We start from the raw sequence: 27,772 nt of genomic DNA on the forward strand, positions 1-27,772 counted from the left end.
ACTGGTATGTAGTATGTATATATGTCTAATTTAATGTACAACAATAATTAACTTATAAAAGTTTATTCCTTTAGATGTTGAATGAAGGAGTATAAATATTATTCTGCCTAACACTATAATAGTATTGGTACTTTAGATAGATACACTTCTTTTTGTATTGGCGGCAATAGAGATTAGGTTGTTTATAGTTTGCAGTTCATAGCTTCTGATATTCATGCTGAAAATATAGAAACCTGCCTGATTGGACCACTTCATGGGGCCGATTTTGAGTTTGTGTTTTTACACAATTTTTTTATAACCTTGTCATTGTTTTCAAGAACTGACCAAAGAAATCTAACAAATGTTTGGAGGCCTACAAACAAAGAAAAGATATCTTTGACAAACAAATTTGTTCGTTTTTTTTTCTTGTCGTTTTATGTACTCCCCCCCCCCTACCTCCTTTTCCCTGTGTCGAAAACGTTTTCAGACAAAGTAATGGCTTTATGGGAAGATGGAAACGTCCTTGACCTGTATGCACACATACACGCAGATTCGAGGTTAAGCCACCCTGCTGACCAGTTCAATGCAGAGTTGCACATGGCAAAATGCACCGGCTAATGTAGGCCTCTTTGTTCTCACTGGGCAGATGTCGTTGACACATGCTCACGGACCACAATAGTCAAACTAAGCCTGCACAATAAAAGTAAAAACTTCTCTCAATACAAATAACCTAAGTTATCAAAAAACAGAGACATCATAGATTTTAAAAAATTCTTTGATAAACCGAGGATACGACTTCAAACATAAAATAATGTCTTTCTATTTGTACATTTATGCATTCAGTGATTCAGAGGCGTAGCTAGGGTTGGGGGAGGGAGGGGGAGAAAGTAAAAATCCCTCGGGGCCCCCACTTCTTGAGGGGGCCCTCAAATGAGTGTTTTTTTTACATTAAATATTACGCAAAATGCAGGGGACCTCAAAGAGGTCAAGCCCCCCCTCCCCGGCCCCCAAATGAAGGCAATTTAAATTCCTAGCTATGTCTCTGCATTGATTAATTATAATTTTCCCTAAGAAATTTGATTTTTAATGCTTTCAGAACACAATGACCTTTAATACAATTAAAACAAAAACAAAACAAAAAATAAATAAAGGGGTTGTTGTTACACACAAACATTTGGATGTCTCTTGCGGGTCAGTCAACTCAAAAATTAAGTTGCAAATGTAATATCTGCAGTAGATTTGGGTTAACATAATAACTGCCTATGGTGCAACCAGGGCCGAATCTAAGTAAATGGAGACCCCGAAGCATATTTTGTGGAGGTCCCGTACAATTTTTCGAAAGCTTGAATAAAGATCCACTTATGAATTAAATACTTGTATCTAAAAGCATGATCTATTTTAGACTTAAGAAATGGAGTTCTTGTAAATTTAATCCCGCTTTTCTGTTTGAAAATGGTTTTATATGCATAGTTTAGTTTTTAAAAAATGTATATTTTTGAGTTTGTGCAGCGTAAGGCCCTTGGAAGACGCACTGTCGTAAATCCGGAGCTTGTATTTACTTATTCCGAGCATGTTACAAGCCATACACATTTTCGCTAGTCGTAAACGGAGAAAAATAAAATGTTGGGATGAAAAAAAAGCTTAAAAGTTTCTGACCCTTTCTTGTGGAGGCTAAGGGGCTGTAACCCCCCCCCCTTTTAAATCCGGCCATCCTGATGTCTTAATGATATATTCCATAAGGCAGTCTTTTTAAGATACAAGTCATCTTTTTTTTTAAACATAAAACTTGTATTATGTAAAAGTTTGAATAACAAATAGTAATAGAATGCCAGGCGTCTTTTTTACTGGCGTTCATAGATATTTAGAACAAAAAACATCTGGTACTTTGAATGATGTGTCAAGGTCATTTTCCCACTCAACCAATTCCCACTTCCATCCTATATTGAAAGTCCAAAATTACGATTGTTTACTTTTCGGATTGAATGAATCCACACGATCCAATTTATTCATCGTGACCTAGTTTAAGTAGGTCATCAGTCCAGTCACACAAAACATAGTTCCTGCCAGTATCAAACGGGGAAAAAAAATAGCGCCTTTAAAACCGAAAAAAAAAACACCTCTTTTGTTTGGGCTAAAATCATAAACAAACCAATTGACAGAGCGCTAACCCACTTTCTGGACGGGAAAACCAAACTGGAGTTTCAAGATTGAAGACAGATAATATCTTTGGACGATCCAAAAGAAGAATGAATATAGAATCTGGAGGAGGCTTTCTGGCATAATAATAAATACTGGAATAAAAAAAACATTTCTTTGTTTTGGTTTGCGGTTTTTATACAATTTTAATTAGCACCGTATGCAGTGTTCGTCTGATATTCCAGTCATAAGAAGTGGTTATTGAAAAAAAAAGTTTTCTAATAATTAAGACGCAATAGTTCAAGGTGACCTACTTTTCCCGGATCAAAACAACGGCGTAGTGAAGTCGCGTAGTAACTAGTTACTTCAAAGTGATTCATAGGGTACACGGGAGGGGGAGATGAACAGTCTTTGTCTCCCGCGGGTGGGTCGATTAGGACCGGCCTCAAGTCTCTCCGCCCCCCCCCCACCCACCTTTTGCATTTTAATATCTCTTTATGACTTTCATAAGTTCTAGAGTGTAGGGGTTGGGGTGTTCAAAACTAGGGCAAGACGAGAGTGGGGCGAGCCACGACCACGCCAAATAATAAATGGGTAGTTGTTTTTTTTTTCCTTTCATTCTGCTGGTCAAGTGTTCAAGCGTTTAACCAGACATTAAGGCAGGGCGGGGGGGGGGGGGTGATGGAGGTGGTCCACCAAACTAGGGGGGGGGGTAGGGGTATTATACCGTAGATGTGCCAGTCTGATGGTCAGTTGCTGATAGGGGGGACTAACGAGTGGTACTCTGCACTGCATGTTCCATGTTTCTTCACGAAATGAAGGTCAGATTTAAAATTTAGTTCTAACTTGTTGTTTTTTTTAACTCCAAATATTCAGCAAATTCTAGACAACAAGCGTGATACAATTTTTTAAAAAGACATTGTTTGGTTTGCAAATAAAAAAAAATAATTTTTTTAAATTATAAAAATAACATTAAAATATACTTTCTAGTATACTAAAGCTAAAGTGACGATGGCTCAGTTTGATATAATCCAATTAGTAAATTCTGTATTATAATGGTATAAGTAATGCGATCGTAAGAAATAAAAATTTTGCTATATAATTATATAATGCTGTACTAGGAAATAAGCCAACATATTTTTGATACAACTGTTTATGTAAAAAAAAAAAAAAAAAAGAATGTAAATCCTATACTCTTCAGCGAGCAATTCTTGTATGTGTGTATGTATATATATTTATATTTATATACATTTTATTTCAAAAAGGGCTCTAATGATTTTCTTTAAAATTTGCAAGGTACGTGCATATTAGTGAGAAAAAAATTCTTATCTCATTGGCCCAAATCGGGAAAACTCGAGGTCGACCGTTATATCGGTTTGAAAATGTCTCATTATCGAAAAATTAATTTTGGCTAGAATGTTTATGAATGAAAATTTTCCATGACGTAAACGGGAAAAAAACACTGCTTACATCACTAGGCTTACCGCAGTACACTAAAATATTTCTTTGCAAACAAGAACGAGTTTTAAAGAATCAATAGACCTAATTAAACATTTGCGCACCATCTTACTGTAGATTGATTTATTATAGAACTATGAAAGAAAAGTAATGAAATTAAATGTGCCGATGCATGATTAGTTATTGTGTTTTAAGTGCTTAATAAATTGTTTACACTTTAAATGCGTAGAGCGGTGTAGATACCTTTTACTTTGTTGTTAATTTTGCTGGTGACCTCCAGCTGTCTCGTTCTGAGGCCGCATGCAACCAGGTGCTCTCTCTATGTCAGCTAAGACAAGTTGGCGACTATGCTGGTCTTTTAAGCGTTTCGGCGTTACGTCGACCACTTTTTAGCTCACCAAAAAAGACTGCCTTTGGCATACGTTCGTCTGAGATTCGTCTCCCTTACAGGATAGTGCCCTGCCCAGCGTAACTGTCGGACTTTAAGAATTCCCTCTATACAAAGGCCGCAGATACACATTTGAGACCAAAATAAAATCCGCTGCCGAGGAAAGACGCAGACGCGAAAAGAAAATCTTAATTGACCACCGGCGGACAATGGTTATGCTTGCCCTGAATGTGGCAAAATATGTAGGTCACAGCTGGGGCTGCATATCCACGGGAAATTCTGCATTCCTCTTTAATCTTCGGACTATTTTGCTGGTTAATTATTACCATGTGTTCATGTTTCGGTGTCTACTGTCCCATACTAAAACAAAGGAAATGGTCATAACACAGCATCTCTACGCCTTACTTGCTCAAACTGAACATGATATCTAGCTAGCGGTCAACGAGTTTGCGTACGCTGCAACCTCTTTTGATTTAATTATAAACCTCAGTAAAAAGCTTGGGGTTAGGGCGTGGCGACGAAAGGCCCAAGAGAGTTCTGAATGGAGGGATGTGTAAAAGCAGGCCATATCCCTCCACGGGCTGTAGCACCACTGGGATAAATGGGCAGGGCACGTATCCCGTATGGGGCACGAACATATTGTTCGGCGTAATAGAGCTGCCCCACAGAAAACTAATGCAACGATTTAAGTCTATTAAGAAAAAATGCGCCATTTTACATTGACACAAAGTGCCTGTTTTACCCTATAACGTAGAGATTTGCTTCACTTGATGTTTCGTACTAAAGCCATAATGAATATACTAATTCCATAATTAAAATGTCTGAACGTAACCATCTGAGAAGTAACACTGCAAAGACTTTCTTCCAAGCCAATAATAGTAGGCCTACAATAGTTTTAAGCAAAAAATGGATTGTAAAACTATAAGACGGACGTGAGCTGTGGTTTGTCTAGACTGTAGGAGGACTTAAGAGACTTTATATTTAATCGCCATATACAATTACATTTAGAACTAACAGAACACTAAAGCAACTCTTCAGATTAGTAGTCTTTATCTGATCGTTCATTGAACACGTTATTTTTTCCAATTTCCCATTCTTGGATCAAGGTGAAATTTTTCTTAATTTATTCATTGTTCATTCAATACCTAAATCTATTTAAATAAATGAACCAATTATTTAATTAAATAGTGGAAATTAATGAATTTTCTTTGTTTGATAACGAAAAAAGGAAATACATTTTACAGCACTGAGACAGATGGCTATAAATGTGGAGTTCTTCCCATAGATAAGCGCCCCCCCCCACCCCCTTTTTTTTAATGTTCTGTTTGTTTTATTTTATTTTTTTAATCTTTGTTCTACAATGGTCAGAAAGTCATAATGATGCCTAAATCAGCCCACCTCCTTAGCACACCTCCTCTTATGAGATGTGGTCTTTACAAATAATATACCACAGATTCGTTGAAAAATATCTTTGTTAGGACTACATTTTTACTACCCATAGAGAACTATTTAAAACCACAACCCGTCAGGTCGTTCTTATCCCCTCGTTTTCATTATGTGTACTATCTTGTAATTATCTTATTTTTGTCGGGAACGTCTAGAGCTTCTGAAATAAGATAGTACAAACAGTACAAGATGACCTTAAAAACTTTATAGGGAATATTTTTTTAAAGATACATTCTCTATACTATACAATGTCAAGGACGCTATATTAAAATATCACAGATGCCAACTAAAAAATTAGCTAGAGCTATAATAAAAAAAAGCTTAAAAATTTGATTTTACAGTGTTAAAAAATTGACCATTTATCAAATAAATTCTGAATGACATGGTGAATCAACGCCTCCTATGTCCTGCACACCGGATACACCACGTCGCTAGCAAGTTACAATTAACCACCATAGATGAATTGTTTTTTCTTTGCAGATGCAGTAACTGTCCTGCGCAATTAACCACCATAGATGAATTGTTTTTTCTTTGCAGATGCAGTAACTGTCCTGCGCAATTAACCACCATAGATGAATTTTTTCTTTGCAGATGCAGTAACTGTCCTGCGCAATTAACCACCATAGATGAATTGTTTTTCTTTGCAGATGCAGTAACTGTCATGCAGTAACTGTCATGCGCAATGACTAGCTCTGGACAGCTTGATGGTCTGTAGACAGAGCCCAACATCTCTCACAAAAAGAACTTCATTGTGACAATGGTGGGAAATAACAATCACATCAAACGCATTGCAATTATCGGCGCTGGTAGCAGCGGTCTGGCCGCCATCAAGTGTTGCCTGGATGAAGATTTGGAGCCAATTTGTTTCGAGAAGTCCAACGACATTGGGGGACTTTGGAATTACTCGGACACTTGTGAGGATGGACGACCCAGCATCTACAAGAGCCTGGTCATCAACACGAGTAAAGACATGATGATGTTCAGCGATTTCCCGCCACCCGAGGAGTTTCCCTCCTTCCTGACTCACGCGCAAGTGCTGGCGTACTTCCGGATGTACGCAAGTCATTTCGGTCTCCTGCGTCACATCCGGTTTAATACAGAAGTCAGACTAGTGCGCAAGTCCAAGGAGTACGACACTTCTGGGAGGTGGATAGTTGAGTCGACAAGAGGCGATGAGCAGAATGTTGTAGAGGACTTTGATGGTGTCATGATTTGCAGCGGGCACCACTCCTTCCCTTACACTCCACAGATTCCAGGTATTGAGAACTTTCAAGGTACAGTGATACATTCACACGCTTACAAGGAACCAACAGCGTTCCACGGGAAGAGGGTAGTCATACTTGGTAAGTCTATAGTAGCACTAAGTGAAGGTTTCGTCCATCACATACACATGTGAAGGTTTTCCTTAGAGCAAGAGAAATTGTTGTTTATAGGATTACAGCCAATTGTAAACCTCATTTCGCCTAGCCTTTTCTCATTTCGCTTTAAAACTAAAACAAACGCTATGATCTCTGAATGCTGTAAGTTAACCTGACATAATTAATTGGGGAGAAGTGTCCCCGTAAAGGAAGCATCTCATAAGCTCTGGATGAATAGTGTTTATAGTTTCAGGATCCTTCCAATAATTTCAGCTTTGCCCTATCTTTATAAATGTCGATTGTGTGAAAACAAAATTCTAATGACTAAATTGTTGTGTGAAAATAAAAGAAATACTTGCAAACAGAAAACATACTGACACATAATTTTAAAAAAGTAAGAGCGTCGACTGGAGAAGGTGAACATTGTCCTCATCATTTATCTCTTAGTTCAACTGAATGTCACGATGAACTCCCATAGTTTACATAGCAACACCTTCATATATTGTCTTTGACTCTGATCGTGATAAACATGTCCTCTACACATGTAGATTATTAAGCAGTGCTGGAAGTTAAAGTAATGGGAAATGCCATATATTAGTGTGATATAATAATCATTAATGATTTATTGTGATTATCATTTGAAGGGTTAGTGTCAAAAGACTTTTCAAGTAATTGTTGCGCCCTTAAGATAGTAACATGATTTTTATTAGGAAACAGAAGGGGAAACTACTGAAGATAATAATGATACATACCATAAAATCTTCATTGTAGCCATGTTCACTGCAATGCATTTAGCTCCCTTTAATGCACCTCGATGTGCCAAAAAATGACAATAAGTATATTCATTTAATAATATAAAACTGGAGCACCATTAACTTTATTGCATTCTGTGATGACTATCTAATTATACCTTACACAATAACATTGTTACAATAAGTAATACTAGCTGTTAGGTAGCATTCATAATTGTAATCAGTATTACACAAATTACATTTTTGGTAACGATGTGTGTTTAACAAGAAATATATAATACATATTTTTTTTTTTTAAATAGAATGCCTCCTTTATACAACTTATAGAGCGATTATTTTTCTCTGAATAAATAATGAATAATAGATTTTAAAAACAAAATTGGACATTTTTTTTTATCCCGTCCCTTCCCCCTCCCGAGAAACAATCCTGGTGAATGATAGACTTAGAAGACGGTTAGCTCAATGTTCCTGAACATTCATTTATCTTGACTCTGAAATGATTAGGGCCTATATGGGGAAGAGTCTGCTCAGGATAAAGATTTTCTAGTTCTCTAGCCAAATGTAGATGAGTCTCTTTTCTAGTTCTCTAGCCAAATGTAGATGAGTCTCCTTTTCTAGTTCTCTAGCCAAATGTAGATGAGTCTCCTTTTCTAGTTCTCTAGCCAAATGTAGATGAGTCTCCTTTTCTAGTTCTCTAGCCAAATGTAGATGAGTCTCCTTTTCTAGTTCTCTAGCCAAATGTAGATGAGTCTCCTTTTCTAGTTCTCTAGCCAAATGTAGATGAGTCTCCTTTTCTAGTTCTCTAGCCAAATGTAGATGAGACTCCTTTTCTAGTTCTCTAGCCAAATGTAGATGAGTCTCCTTTTCTAGTTCTCTAGCCAAATGTAGATGAGTCTCCTTTTCTAGTTCTCTAGCCAAATGTCGATGAGTCTCCTTTTCTAGTTCTCTAGCCAAATGTAGATGAGTCTCCTTTTCTAGTTCTCTAGCCAAATGTAGATGAGTCTCCTTTTCTAGTTCTCTAGCCAAATGTAGATGAGTCTCCTTTTCTAGTTCTCTAGCCAAATGTAGATGAGTCTCCTTTTCTAGTTCTCTAGCCAAATGTAGATGAGTCTCCTTTTCTAGTTCTCTAGCCAAATGTAGATGAGTCTCCTTTTCTAGTTCTCTAGCCAAATGTAGATGAGTCTCCTTTTCTAGTTCTCTAGCCAAATGTAGATGAGTCTCCTTTTCTAGTTCTCTAGCCAAATGTAGATGAGTCTCCTTTTCTAGTTCTCTAGCCAAATGTAGATGAGTCTCCTTTTCTAGTTCTCTAGCCAAATGTAGATGAGACTCCTTTTCTAGTTCTCTAGCCAAATGTAGATGAGTCTCCTTTTCTAGTTCTCTAGCCAAATGTAGATGAGTCTCCTTTTCTAGTTCTCTAGCCAAATGTAGATGAGTCTCCTTTTCTAGTTCTCTAGCCAAATGTAGATGAGTCTCCTTTTCTAGTTCTCTAGCCAAATGTAGATGAGTCTCCTTTTCTAGTTCTCTAGCCAAATGTAGATGAGTCTCCTTTTCTAGTTCTCTAGCCAAATGTAGATGAGTCTCCTTTTCTAGTTCTCTAGCCAAATGTAGATGAGTCTCCTTTTCTAGTTCTCTAGCCAAATGTAGATGAGTCTCCTTTTCTAGTTCTCTAGCCAAATGTAGATGAGTCTCCTTTTCTAGTTCTCTAGCCAAATGTAGATGAGTCTCCTTTTCTAGTTCTCTAGCCAAATGTAGATGAGTCTCCTTTTCTAGTTCTCTAGCCAAATGTAGATGAGTCTCCTTTTCTAGTTCTCTAGCCAAATGTAGATGAGTCTCCTTTTCTAGTTCTCTAGCCAAATGTAGATGAGTCTCCTTTTCTAGTTCTCTAGCCAAATGTAGATGAGTCTCCCTTTCTAGTTCTCTAGCCAAATGTAGATGAGTCTCCTTTTCTAGTTCTCTAGCCAAATGTAGATGAGTCTCCTTTTCTAGTTCTCTAGCCAAATGTAGATGAGTCTCCTTTTCTAGTTCTCTAGCCAAATGTAGATGAGTCTCCTTTTCTAGTTCTCTAGCCAAATGTAGATGAGTCTCCTTTTCTAGTTCTCTAGCCAAATGTAGATGAGTCTCCCTTTCTAGTTCTCTAGCCAAATGTAGATGAGTCTCCTTTTCTAGTTCTCTAGCCAAATGTAGATGAGTCTCCTTTTCTAGTTCTCTAGCCAAATGTAGATGAGTCTCCTTTTCTAGTTCTCTAGCCAAATGTAGATGAGTCTCCTTTTCTAGTTCTCTAGCCAAATGTAGATGAGTCTCCTTTTCTAGTTCTCTAGCCAAATGTAGATGAGTCTCCTTTTCTAGTTCTCTAGCCAAATGTAGATGAGTCTCCTTTTCTAGTTCTCTAGCCAAATGTAGATGAGTCTCCTTTTCTAGTTCTCTAGCCAAATGTAGATGAGTCTCCTTTTCTAGTTCTCTAGCCAAATGTAGATGAGTCTCCTTTTCTAGTTCTCTAGCCAAATGTAGATGAGTCTCCTTTTCTAGTTCTCTAGCCAAATGTAGATGAGTCTCCTTTTCTAGTTCTCTAGCCAAATGTAGATGAGTCTCCTTTTCTAGTTCTCTAGCCAAATGTAGATGAGTCTCCTTTTCTAGTTCTCTAGCCAAATGTAGATGAGTCTCCTTTTCTAGTTCTCTAGCCAAATGTAGATGAGACTCCTTTTCTAGTTCTCTAGCCAAATGTAGATGAGTCTCCTTTTCTAGTTCTCTAGCCAAATGTAGATGAGTCTCCTTTTCTAGTTCTCTAGCCAAATGTAGATGAGTCTCCTTTTCTAGTTCTCTAGCCAAATGTAGATGAGTCTCCTTTTCTAGTTCTCTAGCCAAATGTAGATGAGTCTCCATTTCTAGTTCTCTAGCCAAATGTAGATGAGTCTCCATTTCTAGTTCTCTAGCCAAATGTAGATGAGTCTCCTTTTCTAGTTCTCTAGCCAAATGTAGATGAGTCTCCTTTTCTAGTTAAGTGTCAAACTCGAGTTTTCCCAGTGAAGCTAATGAGCCAGTATTTTTTTTTCTCAGCGATATAAATCAACTTCCAGATTTCTTGGAAAACCGTTTAAGCCGTTTTCTAGAATTTCGATCACTTACCATTTGCCCAGGTTCGATTAACAAAGATGTTGTGTGTTTTTGTTTTTTTTTTGGGCGGGGGGATTTTGGCGGCGTAAAAAATGTTCCATTTTTGGTTCAATCTATTAATCATTAATTATTAGACTAAAATAATCTCTTACAATATCTGGTCATCTGAATAAAAGAGGAATTGTCTTAAAAGTATTTATGTGACTTGTTTGGTTATTAGGTTCTTGAAGATCACAAGTTTTGTCTTTGTAAATGCTACAAATCCTTCAGTGTTGATTTCAAGAGCATTCCAAAAGGAAAAAATTAGAATAGAGGATAGCAGGAGAGTTAAACGAAATCCATTCATTGCTCAATTATTTCATATTTCACTTTTAGGTTTAGGGAATTCAGCGTCAGACATAGCTTGTGATCTGGCGAAAACTTCAGAACAGGTGAGAGACTAATAAGACTAGACACTATTTTGTAAAAGGTTATATCAACTCTGTCTTTTTGTCTTTCTGTCTGTCTAGTAAAAGTATGTACACGTTATTTCTCTGGCATCCAATCAAGCTGAAATTGTTTTATTATTTCTGGAAAACAAAAAGCATGAAATGCGCAAAATAAAAACAACTGGTAAAAATATAAAAAAAAACAAGATTAGAAAGAGAGTCTGTGCTGCCACACAAACTCAGAGGCGGCCCCCGTGGGAGACTGATCCCTGTCGGATCCGCATATTCGCTGGTCGATTGAGGATGGCATCGAGCAGGGTATGAAACCGAGACCGTAGAGATGATAAGTCCTGCGCGCTAACCGCACGACCAGGCATTGCTCTTAATCTAATGACAAACGTTACAAACTAATAGCCTACTATTGATAATATACCTACACATTACGGAATGACAACTACCGGATATGTACAATATGTCAGAAGAGCGATTTTAGATAATCTTTTGTTTATCCATATATATATATATATATAAGGATTAAAGACGCTTTTTTTTTTGTTTTGTCTGTCAGTCTGTCTGTCCATCATGTTAATAGCGAGAAAAAAAAAGACTAAAAGCTATTGAAAATCTGATTAAAATTTAATTTCCCTTCTGAAACATTGCATTAGTTTTAAGTTTCTATAATAGATTGTTCCGGATGTTTATATATTTATAGTGAGGGAAAATAAGAATTCCAGATTAATCAAATGCCGTTAATTAAATTTGTGGCATGGTCTGTTATGAAAATTAGATTCACCATAGCCTTATGGAGATTTTTTAAACCATACTTGGGTGTTAGGAAGTTGTTTTCCTTAAAAATCGGAGCATAATATTAACGATAATTAGATTTTCTAACGTTTTATCAAGAAAGTTAAATGTAGTGTAAGAGAGAAGTGCGATTGAACATAAATAGAGTTAAACTATTTTTCATTAAAAATCCGGAACAACCAATTTTCGTGAATGAGAAAATTATGTGTTTTATTATTACAAGAGGGATTTCAAACATTTATTAGCGTTATTAGATTTTTTATATAAAATTCGGATCATTGTTGGCGACGATTTGTAAGAAAATTAAGGTAATGTCGGTCGATTTCTTTTTCGAAACAAAATCCGGAACATTCTTTAGCGATTAAACAACTTTTATTATGTTTCGGCAAGACAATTAATTGTAAAATAAGTATAAAAATTGATTTTCAATAATCGTTTCTAGTAAATTACTTTCTTATTTTAAAATCCTGAAAAACCTATTGTCGATATGTTTGAAAAAAATAAAATTATTTGACATAAATTTGTTTTAAGTTAAAAATTCGGAACAATTGATATTGATAAATAAACTATAGTGACGTAGTGTCAAAGAATATAAGTGTAATATTAGTCAATTATGCGATTTCAAACAATCATTTGACATCATTTATTTTTTATAAAACAAATATCCGGAACAACTTTATAGTTAATGAAATATAAATCAGTATAGATATTTTTATTTAGCATTTATATGCTATTTAAATTTAAAAAACCGGAAACAATATATTAAAGATCTTGTAATTATTGCAATGTTTAAGCATGGAAATAAAATCTAATCTAAAGTTCTAATCTAAAGTTAGAAGAGCCTCTAATGTTATTTGTTAATCTAATCGTGACGGACAAACCGACCAACAGACAAAACGCAAAAAAAAAATCTTTTTTTTTTTCGGATGGGGGCACTAAACAAAAAATAAATAAAATCTGATTTTTAAAAAAAAAAAGTTTTAAGGAATTGGTTTAGCACCAAGTCATGTTGCGACGTTACGCTACTGCACGAAAGTCGCTGCATAAAAAGTCCATTTTAAAAAATGTGCGTGATATTTACATACAAAGTGCATTATTAGCCTTTATAAACAAACAGAAATGTTTTCTTTTTACTTTAGCAGCTAGTTGACTAGAAAAACATCTTTAACTATTATTTATATTTGTTGTAAACATTTCCTGTACATTTTATAAATTTTATATTTGACTTAGTGATACTGAAAATACACAGATGATGTTAATCTTTGTTAGCATATTGTAACATTGCCTCCCTTACATTTACGTAATTGTTTTAGAATTGGTGTATTTTTTTAAAAAATCGCTTGCATAATTAATTTTATAAAGTAAACGGTTTGGTTTTAGAAAACCAAAAGTAGCCGTTGCACCTAAACTTTTCAAGCCGCATTTAATGTTGAAATAATATTTTTCACATCTCTTCTAGTTTTCGAGATCTGAGTGTGACAGACGGACAGACGGACATTTTGCACAAACCTAATAGCGGCTTTTTTCCCTTACGGGGGCCGCTAATAATGTCCGTGTTTCTAAGTTTGTAATAAACGCAAGTAAATAGTATCTGTAGTGTAGTAACTATTCTTTCCACACTCTGGCTCTTATATATTTATGTATTTACTTACTTACGTTTTGTAAGGTTTACTTAAGTTCCAGACGAGGAGCCTGGATTGTACCAAAGACTGCTTTCTGGGGTCTTCCTGCAGACATGCTGGCCAACAGCAGAGTGGTCTTCACACTGCCCATGAAGCTACTGGACTGGTTTGTACAGAAGCAAGCCAACTTCAGGATTGACCATAATACCTACGGTCTTCGTCCTCATCACGGGTGAGTGACTTGTGCACGCTACGTGTAACTAATAAGTAATCCTTGTTTTCGTCAAAGGAGAGATTCTAATGAACGCCAATTAATAAATAGCAATGTGGCCTTCGTCCTTAGAAGGCGCGGTGTCTGAGTGACAAAGCGCTTAGCTTCTAAAGGAGTCACGGGTTCGAATCCTGGAGAAGACTGAGATTTTTAATTTCGGGATCTATAGGGCGCCCCTGAGTCCAACCAGTTCTAATGGGTACTTGACAATAGTTGGGAAAAAGTAAAGGCGGTTGGTCGCTGTCCTGGCCACATGACACCCTCGTTAATCATGAGGCAAACAGATGACCTTTATATCATCTGGTCCATAGATCGCAAGGTCTGAGAGATGACCTTTACTTTTACTTGGTCCTCAGCTTGGCCGAGCTTTGCAATTTGTTCATGAACAGTTGAGTGAATGAACACTATGTTTATATTTAGGGAGAAAAGGATGATTAAAGGTTTGTACCCTGTAGTGTAACTAAGTTGTTTATTTTCTGCGTGTGCCCAGCGTGTCAGAAGGTCATGCCCATTGTGCGTGTGTTCATAGAAATGAAACGATGTCATTTAAGAAAAGTTTGTGCTCGTTCACTGTCTACTGTAATCTTGTTATGATAGTGGTATAGAACTAGAATTATTTCATCACATATATAATAATAAATGTATTCGTTGTATTCATACTTCTGTCTACCAAGTTTATAAAACAAATCACAAAGTTCTTAGTTTACAGGCGGCAAGAGAAACAAAAGTATCATATATATCTACAATCATAAGGCTGACAAAGTGGGGGATCGTGAAGATACTTTGTCAAGTAAAAAAAAAAGGTTCTAAATCCAGTGTCAAGTAAATTTCACATTTTTGATTAGCATCTAAGTGTGAGCTCACGGAGCTATGGGTAGACTTGTGTTGGTCTATCTACAGACTGATGTCAATTAACTGGCAATAATAACTGGTCAGTAAAAATGTTAAAATCATTCAGAGCGGCCTTTTATTTATAGAGATTGTTTAAAGCAACGGTTAAAATAATGGCAAATGCAGACAATTATATTGCTCCATAGCTGCAAACAATACTGTCAGTTATGTGTAATCTCATCGGATAATTATGTGTTATATCTAAAAGTATAAGCCTATTGCATTCAGTTTATCCGATATTCTTTGAAATCCAGGTGTAAAATGTACTAATCAAATTAAATACAATTTACAAATACAGTTTATTTTGTAAAGACACGTAAGGTTTTAGAAGACTTGATTGTTTTCGTCATGATGATGACTAATTATGAGTCTGTATTTAAAATGTACCATTCCATGCTTTAGCATTGCCTACTCATTTATGAATGCGTGGTTTAAATTTTAAATTTTAGCAAAATAAAATTGAGAAATTCTTTGTTCCATCTCAGAATTGTTTTAGTAAACGTCGATTTGGTGTACATCTAGATCTTGACAAGCAGTGGGAGAGGGAGAAACCAAGATTGCCAATATGATCCCCGTATTGAAACAAATCTCGAGCCCATATAGAGATGAGAAAATATTCAGAAATTACACCACAACAAATTTTGTCTGTCTAACCAGTTCGAGTCCCAATAAAAGCAGAGACACAAGCATACAAAGATGCACAAATTAGGCACAAGCATACAAAGACACACAAATTAGGCACAAGCATACAAAGACACACAATTTAGACACAAACATACAAAGACACACAAATTAGACACAAGCATACAAAGACACACAAATTAGACACAAGCATACAAAGACACACAAATTAGACACACACGTACAAAGACGCACAAATTAGGCACAAGCATACAAAGACACACAAATTAGGCACAAGCATACAAAGACACACAAATTAGACACACGCATACAAAGACACACAAATTAGGCACAAGCATACAAAGACACACAAATTAGACACAAACATACAAAGACACACAAATTAGACACAAGCATACAAAGACACACAAATTAGACACAAGCATACAAAGACACACAAATTAGACACACACGTACAAAGACGCACAAATTAGGCACAAGCATACAAAGACACACAAATTAGACACACACGTACAAAGACGCACAAATTAGACACAAGCATACAAAGATACACAAATTAAACACAAGCATACAAAGATGCACAAATTAGACACACACGTACAAAGACGCACAAATTAGACACAAGCATACAAAGATACACAAATTTGACACAAGCATACAAAGATGCACAAATTAGACACAAACATACAAAGACACACAAATTAGACACAAGCATACAAAGACACACAAATTAGACACAAGCATACAAAGACACACAAATTAGACACACACGTACAAAGACGCACAAATTAGGCACAAGCATACAAAGACACACAAATTAGACACACACGTACAAAGACGCACAAATTAGACACAAGCATACAAAGATACACAAATTTGACACAAGCATACAAAGATGCACAAATTAGACACACACGTACAAAGACGCACAAATTAGGCACAAGCATACAAAGACACACAAATTAGACACACACGTACAAAGACGCACAAATTAGACACAAGCATACAAAGATACACAAATTAGACACAAGCATACAAAGATGCACAAATTAGACACACACGTACAAAGACGCACAATTAGGCACAAGCATACAAAGATGCACAAATTAGACACACACGTACAAAGACGCACAAATTAGGCACAAGCATACAAAGACACACAAATTAGACACACACGTACAAAGACGCACAAATTAGGCACAAGCATACAAAGACACACAAATTAGACACACACGTACAAAGACGCACAAATTAGGCACAAGCATACAAAGACACACAAATTAGACACACACGTACAAAGACGCACAAATTAGGCACAAGCGTACAAAGACACACAAATTAGACACACACGTACAAAGATGCACAAATTAGACACACACGTACAAAGACGCACAAATTAGGCACAAGCATACAAAGACACACAAATTAGACACACACGTACAAAGACGCACAAATTAGACACAAGCATACAAAGATACACAAATTAGACACAAGCATACAAAGATGCACAAATTAGACACACACGTACAAAGACGCACAATTAGGCACAAGCATACAAAGATGCACAAATTAGACACACACGTACAAAGACGCACAAATTAGGCACAAGCATTCAAAGACACACAAATTAGACACACACGTACAAAGACGCACAAATTAGACACAAGCATACAAAGATACACAAATTTGACACAAGCATACAAAGATGCACAAATTAGACACACACGTACAAAGACGCACAAATTAGGCACAAGCATACAAAGACACACAAATTAGACACACACGTACAAAGACGCACAAATTAGACACAAGCATACAAAGATACACAAATTAGACACAAGCATACAAAGATGCACAAATTAGACACACACGTACAAAGATGCACAATTAGGCACAAGCATACAAAGATGCACAAATTAGACACACACGTACAAAGACGCACAAATTAGGCACAAGCATACAAAGACACACAAATTAGACACACACGTACAAAGACGCACAAATTAGGCACAAGCATACAAAGACACACAAATTAGACACACACGTACAAAGACGCACAAATTAGGCACAAGCATACAAAGACACACAAATTAGACACACACGTACAAAGACGCACAAATTAGGCACAAGCGTACAAAGACACACAAATTAGACACACACGTACAAAGACGCACAAATTAGACACAAGCATACAAAGATACACAAATTAGACACAAGCATACAAAGATGCACAAATTAGACACACACGTATAAAGACAGAGAAACATGCATACACAACATAAGCAGGCACAAACAAATATACAAAAGCACACACAAACATCCACACAAGGAAACAGACACACACCAATATGCAAAAACACACTTAGTAAAAATGAAAATGAGCAGACACGAGGACAGACGAACGACAAACAACTACGACAACAGACAATCTAGACATAGCTACATAATGCCTTGTTTGACCCACAATCGTTCTTCTATCCATATTTACCTTCGGTATCTAAGTGTCCTCAATTCTCACCCCACCATCAACGACGAACTTCCTATCCACTTGGTATCTGGTCGAGTTAAAACTAAAACACAGATCGTCAAGGTGGACCGCGATGGAGTCTGGTTCGAGGATGACCCAAAGTTCTGTCCCTGTGACACCATCATTATGGCCACTGGTTATGACTACCGAGTGAATTTCGTACATCAAGAGACATTCCAGGTAATTTGAGTAACCTTAAATTTACATTGTAGATACGGCAGTTATTGTTAAATTAGGCCTAAATCTACATTCCAGTGTTACCTTAAATTATAGTCCAGGTAGTTTGTGTTAAATGTGTCTTAAATCTACATTTACTCTTTTTTTTTTACAATACCTCTATTCAAGTTGTAACGTCATGAAGGAACTAAGACGCGGATTTCAAAAACGACTCTAACGATTTTCCTAGACATTTAACAGTTGCTGAATATTGTTGGTTGGCGAGGTGGCTGAGTGCATAAGGGGTCGGCTTCCGAACCTGGGGCCCTTGGTTTGAATCTCGGTGAAGACTGGGATTTTGAATTCCACCCAACTCTAATGGTACCTAACTTTAGTTGTGGGAAGTAAAAGTGATTCGTCGTTGTGCTGGCCACATGACACCTTGCTCGTTAACCGTTGGCCATAGAAACAGATGACCTTAACATTATATAGAAATAATGCATTAATTATGTCGAATGAAGTCAAATATATTTTAAAAACAACTATTCATAAGAAGTGTTGTATATTATAGAAGTGGAGGTGCATTTTAGTGCAAACATTATAACAAAAGGGAAACGTTTCTCCCTAGAGGCCTCGAATGAGAGATTCACCCTTTACAAAACCATTAATTAGATATTCATTCAATTACATCGGTTCGGTCAGGTTCACATTGAACCATATTGCATATATATTTGTATTGCATATAAATTCTTTAATATGTATTGGCGAAGATAGGGTTGTAATTTTCGATAGTTAGTATTTCATAATTTCTGATAGTCATGCTAAAAATATTGAAACTTGTTTTTTTACCTGCCTGAGTGGACCACTTCGAGGGCCGATTCTGAGTTCGTGTTTCCACGAAGGTCCATTACAGCTCTCCCCCACATATCCCCTCCTATGGTCTGGAGGGTGTCACTAGTAAATTTTATATAGTAAATCTTATATATTTTTAACATTTTTTCCCATTCTTTTTTTTTCTTAACATTTTAGTTACAATGTTTTTAAATGGTTATATAATTAGCTGTTATTTTATTATTGTATATACCAACACTATATTCTATATGTCAATCTCTAGATCGTGAATAACAGAACAAATCTTTACAAGTACATGTTCCCACCACATCTACCCCATCCCACTCTGGCCACCATTGGTCTGGTCCAAGCCATAGGTGCAGTAATGCCCATAGCAGAGCTACAGAGTCGGTGGTTTATCAGTCTAATCTCAGGTAAAGTTATCAAAAAAAATAGTTTGTCTGTCTGAAAGGTACAATAGCTAAATAGTGCCCAAGTTGATTTTTGTTTTTTGGTTATGTTTCGGGAAAGCCCTCTTTGCTTTCGGACACAGTCTCAACACTAAAACTGGTTTATTCTTTTTGCCGTTTCACTTATTTCCGGTCATAAAATCTCTTTGAAGGATAAAGTGCTAACCTGACAATTGTTGTTATAGAATCCATTCTCTTCCAGCGTCTACATAGCTTTCTTATCATCACTGATCAAGTCATGTCGCCATGTTGTCGTAGGCTGGAAAAGTCGCTGAGTAAGACCTGTCACTGGTCAAGCCATGTAGCTGGTCAAAGGTTAACCTCGTATCATCAATTTCAGCCTAAACAGTCCCGTTCATTCATAATAACAAGACCTTAGCTTTTATCGTCATAAATCACTGTGGCCAACACGTGATAGCTTAGAGCAGTGGTTCTAAAAATTTACTAGTGACACCCTCCAGACCATAGGAGGGGATATGTGGGGGAGAGCTGTAATGGACCTCCGCTAGATCAAATATGTATGTTCGTTCCCCCTGCCTTATCCAGTGGGCTGTAGATATGTGCTGAGTCCCGCCTTATCCAGTGGGCTGTAGATATGTGCTGATTCCCGCCTTATCCAGTGGGCTGTAGATATGTGCTGAGTCCCGCCTTATCCAGTGGGCTGTAGATATGTGCTGAGTCCCGCCTCATCCAGTGGGCTGTAGATATGTGCTGAGTCCCGCCTTATCCAGTGGACTGTAGATATGTGCTGAGCCCCGCCTTATCCAGTGGGCTGTAGATATGTGCTGAGTCCCGCCTCATCCAGTGGGCTGTAGATATGTGCTGAGTCCCGCCTTATCCAGTGGACTGTAGATATGTGCTGAGCCCCGCCTTATCCAGTGGGCTGTAGATATGTGCTGAGTCCCGCCTCATCCAGTGGGCTGTAGATATGTGCTGAGTCCCGCCTTATCCAGTGGGCTGTAGATATGTGCTGAGTCCCGCCTTATCCAGTGGATTGTAGATATGTGCTGAGTCCCGCCTTATCCAGTGGGCTGTAGATATGTGCTGAGCCCCGCCTTATCCAGTGGGCTGTAGATATGTGCTGAGTCCCGCCTCATCCAGTGGGCTGTAGATATGTGCTGAGTCCCGCCTTATCCAGTGGGCTGTAGATATGTGCTGAGCCCCACCTTATCCAGTGGGCTGTAGATATGTGCTGATCCCCGCCTTATCCAGTGGGCTGTAGATATGTGGTGAGCCCTGCCTTATCCAGTGGGCTGTAGATATGTGGTGAGCCCTGCCTTATCCAGTGGGCTGTAGATATGTGCTGAGCCCTGCCTCAATCGTTTTCCGGCATTTTTGCTCTCGAAATTCATTCATAGGAACATGGGCAGCCGCAGGATTTTTTGCAGGGGGTGCAAGTGCCATCTATGGCTTAAGGTCATAACCTCAACTTTCTTGGGCAACATTCGGCCCCCCATACCTAATTGAAATTAAGTGCACAGTAAATATTTCTTCTTTCTGAATAAAAAAAATACTAAATACGTAAAGAAAGTATTCACTGTAATCCGTAATGCCTATGCTTCCCTAGGTTCGATTGGACAAAAACTGCAAACGTTGACTGTGGCTGCCGAAATTGTCAATAACTTTACTATGGAATTGCTTTTCGTCGGGATGGGCAAGCTGGTGATGAACGCTTATCGCACAGTTCTGATATTCTTTTTTACATTGCAGCTCTTGCATCGTTTTACGATGTAGACAAAACAAGATTAACTGACCAATATTATTGCTCGAAAAGCGAGACGTAACGAAGAAATTAACGAATCAAGGAACGTAATGTAACGTTGTGTTCACTAATAACTCCTAAAATCAAAACATTTGGTTTCTGCTGTGTGTCCGTTATTAAGTTTTTCTGCCAGCAGTTTGTCCTTTCTCAAGATGCCATACTTGACGTGTTCCTCGGCATGGTCAAGTTGGTTTGTGATTATGTCATTATTGGGACTGCTGATAGACTGCAACATCTGGGAAATTGGTTCAAGAATAGTTGAGTACAATGAAAAAACAAATCAGAAACACAAGAGGAGGAGGCAATGATTACACGTGTGCAGTTTGTCTGGTTTCACTTGCAGTCGATATTTTAAGATCCGCCAAACAAAGATCTCAAAGTTGAGGTTTAAAACGCGAATGGATTCGTATTTCTCAGTCTCACTCAAAAGGAAAGAAGAATGCTAGCCCTCACGGGGCAGCCTTGGCTGAGTAGTTTGATCATGTCTAGACTGTACAAGGACGTTAGACACATGCATCACGTCTCTCAGAACAACAAGGAACTAAACCATTGAAGTCTTCTCGAATAGAATCGCCACCAACAAACCAAATGCTCAAAGACATTTGCTAAGTGCCTGAGATATCTGCAGTTTCATCACTAAAATATCCAGCCAATGCAGTTAAGTTATGATTATGCTGCTCGTATTTTTTGGTTTCTTGCTGCTGCCAGCGCTCCGTTGATACAAATCAACGTTTTGACTCGGACGATGGCATGTGAAGAACTTTCTTGTATATCTTCTATCGTAGACTGATGGACGTGTTTATTAACTGTTTAACCTGCTTTTTTATCGGGGGCTGACACCGACCGCAACTTCGCAAGACGTTAAGACATTTACATTCTTTACGTTTGTTCAAAGAAGCTATAACATTTATCACATTGAAAGATAACTGGCAAGGATTTCTCCTCCAAAGCAAAAACAAAAAACAAAACACAAAACATTTACCCTATTCTAGGCCTTCACTAAATATAATATTAACTATAATGATGTGCAAATGAAAAGAAATCGTCACGACTAACGTGCTATAGAATATTTCACTTCCTTTAATAATAGTGCAAAGAAGTGCAAACCTGTAATAAGTCGTAGATGGTCGGAATGATTTGCCTATTCTAGTTTCTCACAATAATAGCATCTCTTTACAACTTTACTTCAGTGGAACTTGTTAAGTTGCTACTTAGAAAAAGTTTAATAGATTTGAAGGGGTAAAAAAAAATGGCTAAAATGTGGGTACTCATAATTCAGAGGCGTGCACGTACAAGGTCGGCAATCCATTTCTGATACGTCTGGGCCTATATTAACTTAACTTTACATGTGTAGGCTACTTCAGTCATCAGTCGAGGCAATACTTGTTCAGTCGCTATTTAGATTTTAATTGATTTGACGGTGCTAAAAAATGTCTAGAAATCGGTTACTCACAATCCATGGGGGTGCAAGTGCACCCCCTTGCCTCCCCCCCCCCTGCGTTCGCCCATGCCTAGAAAGTAAACAAACAGGTAAACAAAAAAAATCGCCCTTCACCCCCCGCAAAAAAAATTGTCTGACTTTTTGTTAACCCTCCAGTACACTAAGTCCCAGAAATTCGAGGCACCACTTGGCCTAAAATTGTGCCGATGTGCCTAAAACCAAAACCAAACCCTGAAATTCGTACTGTTACTATACAAGGTCACTAGTGACATATTCATCTGTTACAACAACATGCTATCTTTTTTTTTTCGTCTGGGCCAGACCAACATGGGCCGACTACCAGTTTGTGTGTTTATCTGTGCTTTTGTATGCTTGTGTCTATGTATCTGTGCTTTTGTATGCTTGTGTCTATGTATCTGTGCTTTTGTATGCTTGTGTCTATGTATCTGTGCTTTTGTAGCGTGTGTCTATGTATCTGTGCTTTTGTAGCGTGTGTCTATGTATTTGTGCTTTTGTAGCGTGTGTCTATGTATTTGTGCTTTTGTATGCTTGTGTCTATGTATTTGTGCTTTTGTATGCTTGTGTCTATGTATTTGTGCTTTTGTATGCTTGTGTCTATGTATTTGTGCTTTTATATGCTTGTGTCTATGTATTTGTGCTTTTGTAGCGTGTGTCTATGTATTTGTGCTTTTGTATGCTTGTGTCTATGTATCTGTGCTTTTGTAGCGTGTGTCTATGTATTTGTGCTTTTGTATGCTTGTGTCTATGTATTTGTGCTTTTGTATGCTTGTGTCTATGTATTTGTGCTTTTGTATGCTTGTGTCTATGTATTTGTGCTTTTGTATGCTTGTGTCTGTATTTCTGTCTTAGTGCTATTTAAAAAGAAAGCGTAATTCCCTTAACGACGTTCTTCATGTTATGTGTCTGTGTGCTCATGTGTCTGTGTGCTCATGTGTCTGTGTGTGTGTGTGGCATGCATCAGTTACAGAGTTCAAGTTTCAATAGAAAAACTATTTCTGACCTAAAACTCTACTTCCAATGCCTCCAGGCAGGAGCCAGCTACCGAGCAGACAACTTATGGAAGAAGACGTGAGCAAGAGGAAAGCAGCAATGGACCAGAACTATGTTGGCTCTAGACGTCACACTATTCAAGTCAGTTTGGGCTTACTCTTTCTCTCTCTCTCTTTCTCTCTCTTTCTCTCTCTTTCTTTTTCACTCTCTTTCTTTTTCACTCTCTTTCTTTCTCACTCTCTTTCTTTCTCTTTCTGTCTCTCTTTTTTTCTCTCTTTGTCGTTCTCTTTCTTTCTCCCTCTCTTTCTTTCTCCCTCTCTTTCTTTCTCTCTCTCTTTCACTTTCTCCCTGTCTCTTTCTCTGTCTCTCACTTTCTCTGTCTCTCTCTTTCTCTATATATTTCTCTCTATATTTCTTTCTCTCTCTTTCTTTCTTTCTCTCTTTCTTTCTCACTCTTTCTCTTCCTCTCTTTATCTATCTCTCTTTTTCTTTGTCCTAGTCTTTCTCTCTCTTTCTCTCTCTCTTACTTTCTCTCTTTCTTGCTCTTTTTCTTGCTCTTTCTTTCTTTCTCTCTTTCTCTTTCTTGCTTTCTGTCTCTTTCACTCTCTCTCTCTCTTCATCTCTCTGTCTTTCTGTCTTTTTCTCTCTTTGTCTTTCTTGCTTTTTCTCTTACTTTCTCTCTTTCTTTCTTTCTCTCTCTCCCTCTCTTTCTCTTTCTGTCTCTCTTTCTCTCTCTTTCTCTCTCTTTTTCCATCCCTCTCTCTCTTTCACACTCTCTCTTTTTTTCTCTCTCCCTCTAACAGACACGCATAACACACTGACACACTCTTCTTTCTCTTTGCCACCTTCTTTGTCGCTGTGTCTCTTTCTCGTTTTCTGTTTCTCTCTCTCTCTCTCACTATCTCTTTTGTTTTTATCTCCATGCTTGTGTTTCTTTCCATATTCTCCTCTGTCTGTCTCCCTTCTGTTCTCTCAAACTCCATGCTTGTGTTTCTTTCCATATTCTCCTCTGTCTGTCTCTCTTCTGTTCTCTCAAACTCCATGCTTGTGTTTCTTTCCATATTCTCCTCTGTCTGTCTCTCTTCTGTTCTCTCAAACTCCATGCTTGTGTTTCTTTCCATATTCTCCTCTGTCTGTCTCTCTTCTGTTCTCTCAAACTCCATGCTACTTGTATAACTTCATTGCCATCGACAGACTTTCTGGATCGACTACATGGACCAAGTCTCCTGGGAAATAGGAGCACGGCCGAACCTCTGGCAAATGCTACTCAGTGACCCTGAGCTGGCCTTGAAGTGTTACCTGGGTCCTTGTCTACCATCTCAAGTAAGTTTCTTTTTAATTAGTACCAAGTAACAGTCCATGTTTGTTTGAATATTAGGTAGCTATCTTCAACTTGTAATTAATAATCTCCATTTGTACAAAGCTTATATCAACTCAGTCTGTTTGTCTGTCTGTCTGTCACAAATTGTGTACACATTATTTCTCCAACTTCCCTTTCTGGAATCAAGTTGAAATTTTGCAGTTATTCATTGTCACTAACAAAATACGAACCAATTAAAAAACAACTAACCAATTAATTAATAAATAGTAATTAATTCATTTTGTTTGAGATAGAAAAGGGAAAATAAATATTATAGTATTGAGATATATGGTTGTACGTGTACAGTTTTTCCCTTATTTAAGCTTTTCTTTTTTTTTTTTAAGTATTTTATTATATTTTGCTTGTTTTGCAAATCTATTTCATTCTTCTTTATTTTGTTCGATGGTCAGGTCTCTCTCACTGCAGTCAATACGTTTGTATTCTATGTCCCAGCCATCTTCATCTTCTGTGTTTCTGTATCGCTTTAATCCAGTGTTTCCCAAACTTTTTCCTTAACGGAACTCTTCACACATTCTGAGTATTTAGCGGAACACTTTGATTCTTTTTTAGAAAGATTAATTCACGTGGTGGCCTACTAGTTAATTATTCCAGTAGGTCTTGGAACACTAAAGTTCCGCGGAACACAGTTTGAAAAATACTGCTAAATTAGATTGCGTGATTTTCAGAGTAATTTAGATTCTCAAATATTAGCCGCAAAACCTATTTTATTTTAAAGTAATAATTAGATGATCTCTTAAAATCTTAGTCTTAAACCTCTTAGACACTTGAAGATTATATTATCTTTTTTTTTGCACATCTCTAGTATCGACTGTATGGACCAGGAACCTGGAGTGGAGCCCGACAGTTCATTATTGATGCCTACTTCCGAGTGAATAAACCCAAAGCCGACTTTCGCGTCATACACTCCGAGAAAACAGATCGCCGTCAGGAAACATTGCGCCAGGGAACAACACAAGATGCTCCAAGTCAGGAGGTCAACAGTGAGCTGCTCAGAAAGGGCGAGCAGCACTGCCGGGCCAGCCTGTCCCCTGAGTGGACCACCTCTTTGTTCTACGTCACTCTCATGCTGGTCTGTGGCTTTGTCTGGTTCATGGTTGTACTTCTGGACTTGGCAGGGGACGTGATCAATCAAGCGGACAGCACTCTGGACAATACCATAGGTCGGAGGATGCCCTTCACCGAATGAGCTTCAACTCTATGATGTGGACAGGAGCTCTGCGAACTTTACCTTGGGGTCAATTGGGGTCAATAACCTAGTGTTATAGGTGGCGCTAGTGCAGATACAAGTTCAAAGCAGACGAAGCAGCTAGTCGCCCCATTAGTGTTATCTCAGTGTTATGGTTAGCTTGTTGGCTATTGGTTCATCCTAAATCTTAACATTTGATTGAGCTCTATAATGGTTGATATTGAAAGATAGGAAAACTAATTACCATTTGATTTTATTTCAAATACATTTTCAAGGTTTGTATCTTTTTTTTTTTGTCTCAATAGATTTTTTAATTGAAACAAAAAATCATTAAGCCACTTTTTAAACCTAATGCAATTTTGCTTATGTTCAAAATATTTGAAAATACATTTTTTTTTGTTTGTTCTGTTTTTGTCTCAAAAAGAAATGTCAAAGTATTTTCTTTATTTGGAGAAAAATGTTCGAAGAAACTCATTTTGATTCACGTGGAGACTATGCGATTTTACACTTAAAATCGATTCTGGATTATAAATAATCGTCATCACTGTCAAGAGTTAACCAACCAAACTTATTTTTAAATAAAAGTTTCTTCCACTTAATTATTTGTACAAAAGCACTGACAGCTAGAGTATTGCCAATGTTCCTGCCAATCAGCTTGTCAAATACCATCGACAGCAAAACCTTGGAGTTTAACTAATTTCATGACCAATAGGCTTATGAAAACTGGATTTAGAAAAATTAACAGTGTATCCGGGAGGGGGGGGGAGGATTCCCTTAAGAGAGAATTGGAAACCATCGATTGTAAATAATAAAAGATCGTTGAGTGTTTATTTAGAATGTGTTTCGTTCAATAACACACTCTGGACCGTAACGACGTGTGCTCGTGTCAATTCTGTGTTCAACTATTTATTGAGTTGTCTTTATGTTTGCTTCTTATATTAAAATATTTTGTAACTTGCAATTTTGTGTGTGCTACTTTTAGTTTCTTTGTCATGCCTATTTTATCTTATCTTATAAATTACAGACGTTACTTTAAGTGTTTCATAGATCAATCTAGTCATGCATGTTAAATCAGTTAAAATAAACTGCTTACTTGTTACTGGTTGTCTATGTGCAATATAGATACGGCATATATTGCACGTATGCTGACTGGGCTGCTAACTACTTTGAAACAATGGACAGTTGTCTTCAATAAAAAAAACGTTACTTTTTGAACACCTCAATATGACTGTATAATAAAATTTGGAACAAGGGCGGCAACTTATGGAAAAAGCACTTTTTAACTGACACATTCTTGATTATCTTTCTTTACATTGAATTCAACAGTTTTTAAAAATCTCTACAAGCGAAGGCTTCAATAAAAATAAAGAAAAAAATGCTCACGTGGTCAACCAAGAGTATAATTAAACTATTATTGACCTTAATAGTAAATTTAAAAACAAACTAGTCCATTAGCATCTTCTTCCTTGTCTGGTAAAAGTACTAAGTCAGAGCATACCCGTTTTTTTAGCGGCCCCCGTAAGGGGAAAAAGCGCTATTAGGTTTGTGCAAAATGTCCGTCTGTCACACTCAGATCTCGAAAACTAGAAGAGAGAAAAATATTATTTCATCATTAAATGCGGCTTGAAAAGTTTAGGTGCAACGGCTACTTTTGGTTTTCTAAAAGCAAACCGTTTAATTTATAAAATTAATTATGCAAGCGATTTTTTCATAAAAATACA

The 27,772-nt window shown here is 37.3% G+C and overlaps 1 protein-coding gene across 3 annotated transcripts in view; it reads left to right on the forward strand.

Annotated features, from left to right (window-relative positions):
- Positions 1–27,012, forward strand: part of LOC106054201 (flavin-containing monooxygenase 5) — a 29,072-nt gene extending 2,060 nt beyond the window's left edge. For 2 of the 3 annotated variants that reach the window (XM_056007062.1, XM_056007060.1), the window contains exons 2-9: positions 6,055–6,750; positions 11,004–11,059; positions 13,527–13,714; positions 17,789–17,993; positions 19,084–19,234; positions 23,522–23,625; positions 24,679–24,807; positions 25,668–27,012. In XM_056007062.1, coding sequence (XP_055863037.1) covers positions 6,165–6,750; positions 11,004–11,059; positions 13,527–13,714; positions 17,789–17,993; positions 19,084–19,234; positions 23,522–23,625; positions 24,679–24,807; positions 25,668–26,051 — 1,803 coding nt within the window. In that variant the 5' untranslated portion in view covers positions 6,055–6,164 and the 3' untranslated portion in view covers positions 26,052–27,012. Of the gene's footprint in view, positions 1–2,851; positions 2,937–6,054; positions 6,751–11,003; positions 11,060–13,526; positions 13,715–17,788; positions 17,994–19,083; positions 19,235–23,521; positions 23,626–24,678; positions 24,808–25,667 lie in introns of those variants that run through there. The other variant, XM_056007061.1, reaches the window with a different exon arrangement.
- Positions 27,013–27,772: the final 760 nt, after the last annotated feature.

Source organism: Biomphalaria glabrata, chromosome 12 (genome assembly GCF_947242115.1).
Source record: "Biomphalaria glabrata chromosome 12, xgBioGlab47.1, whole genome shotgun sequence".
Taxonomy (NCBI): Eukaryota; Metazoa; Mollusca; class Gastropoda; family Planorbidae; genus Biomphalaria; species Biomphalaria glabrata.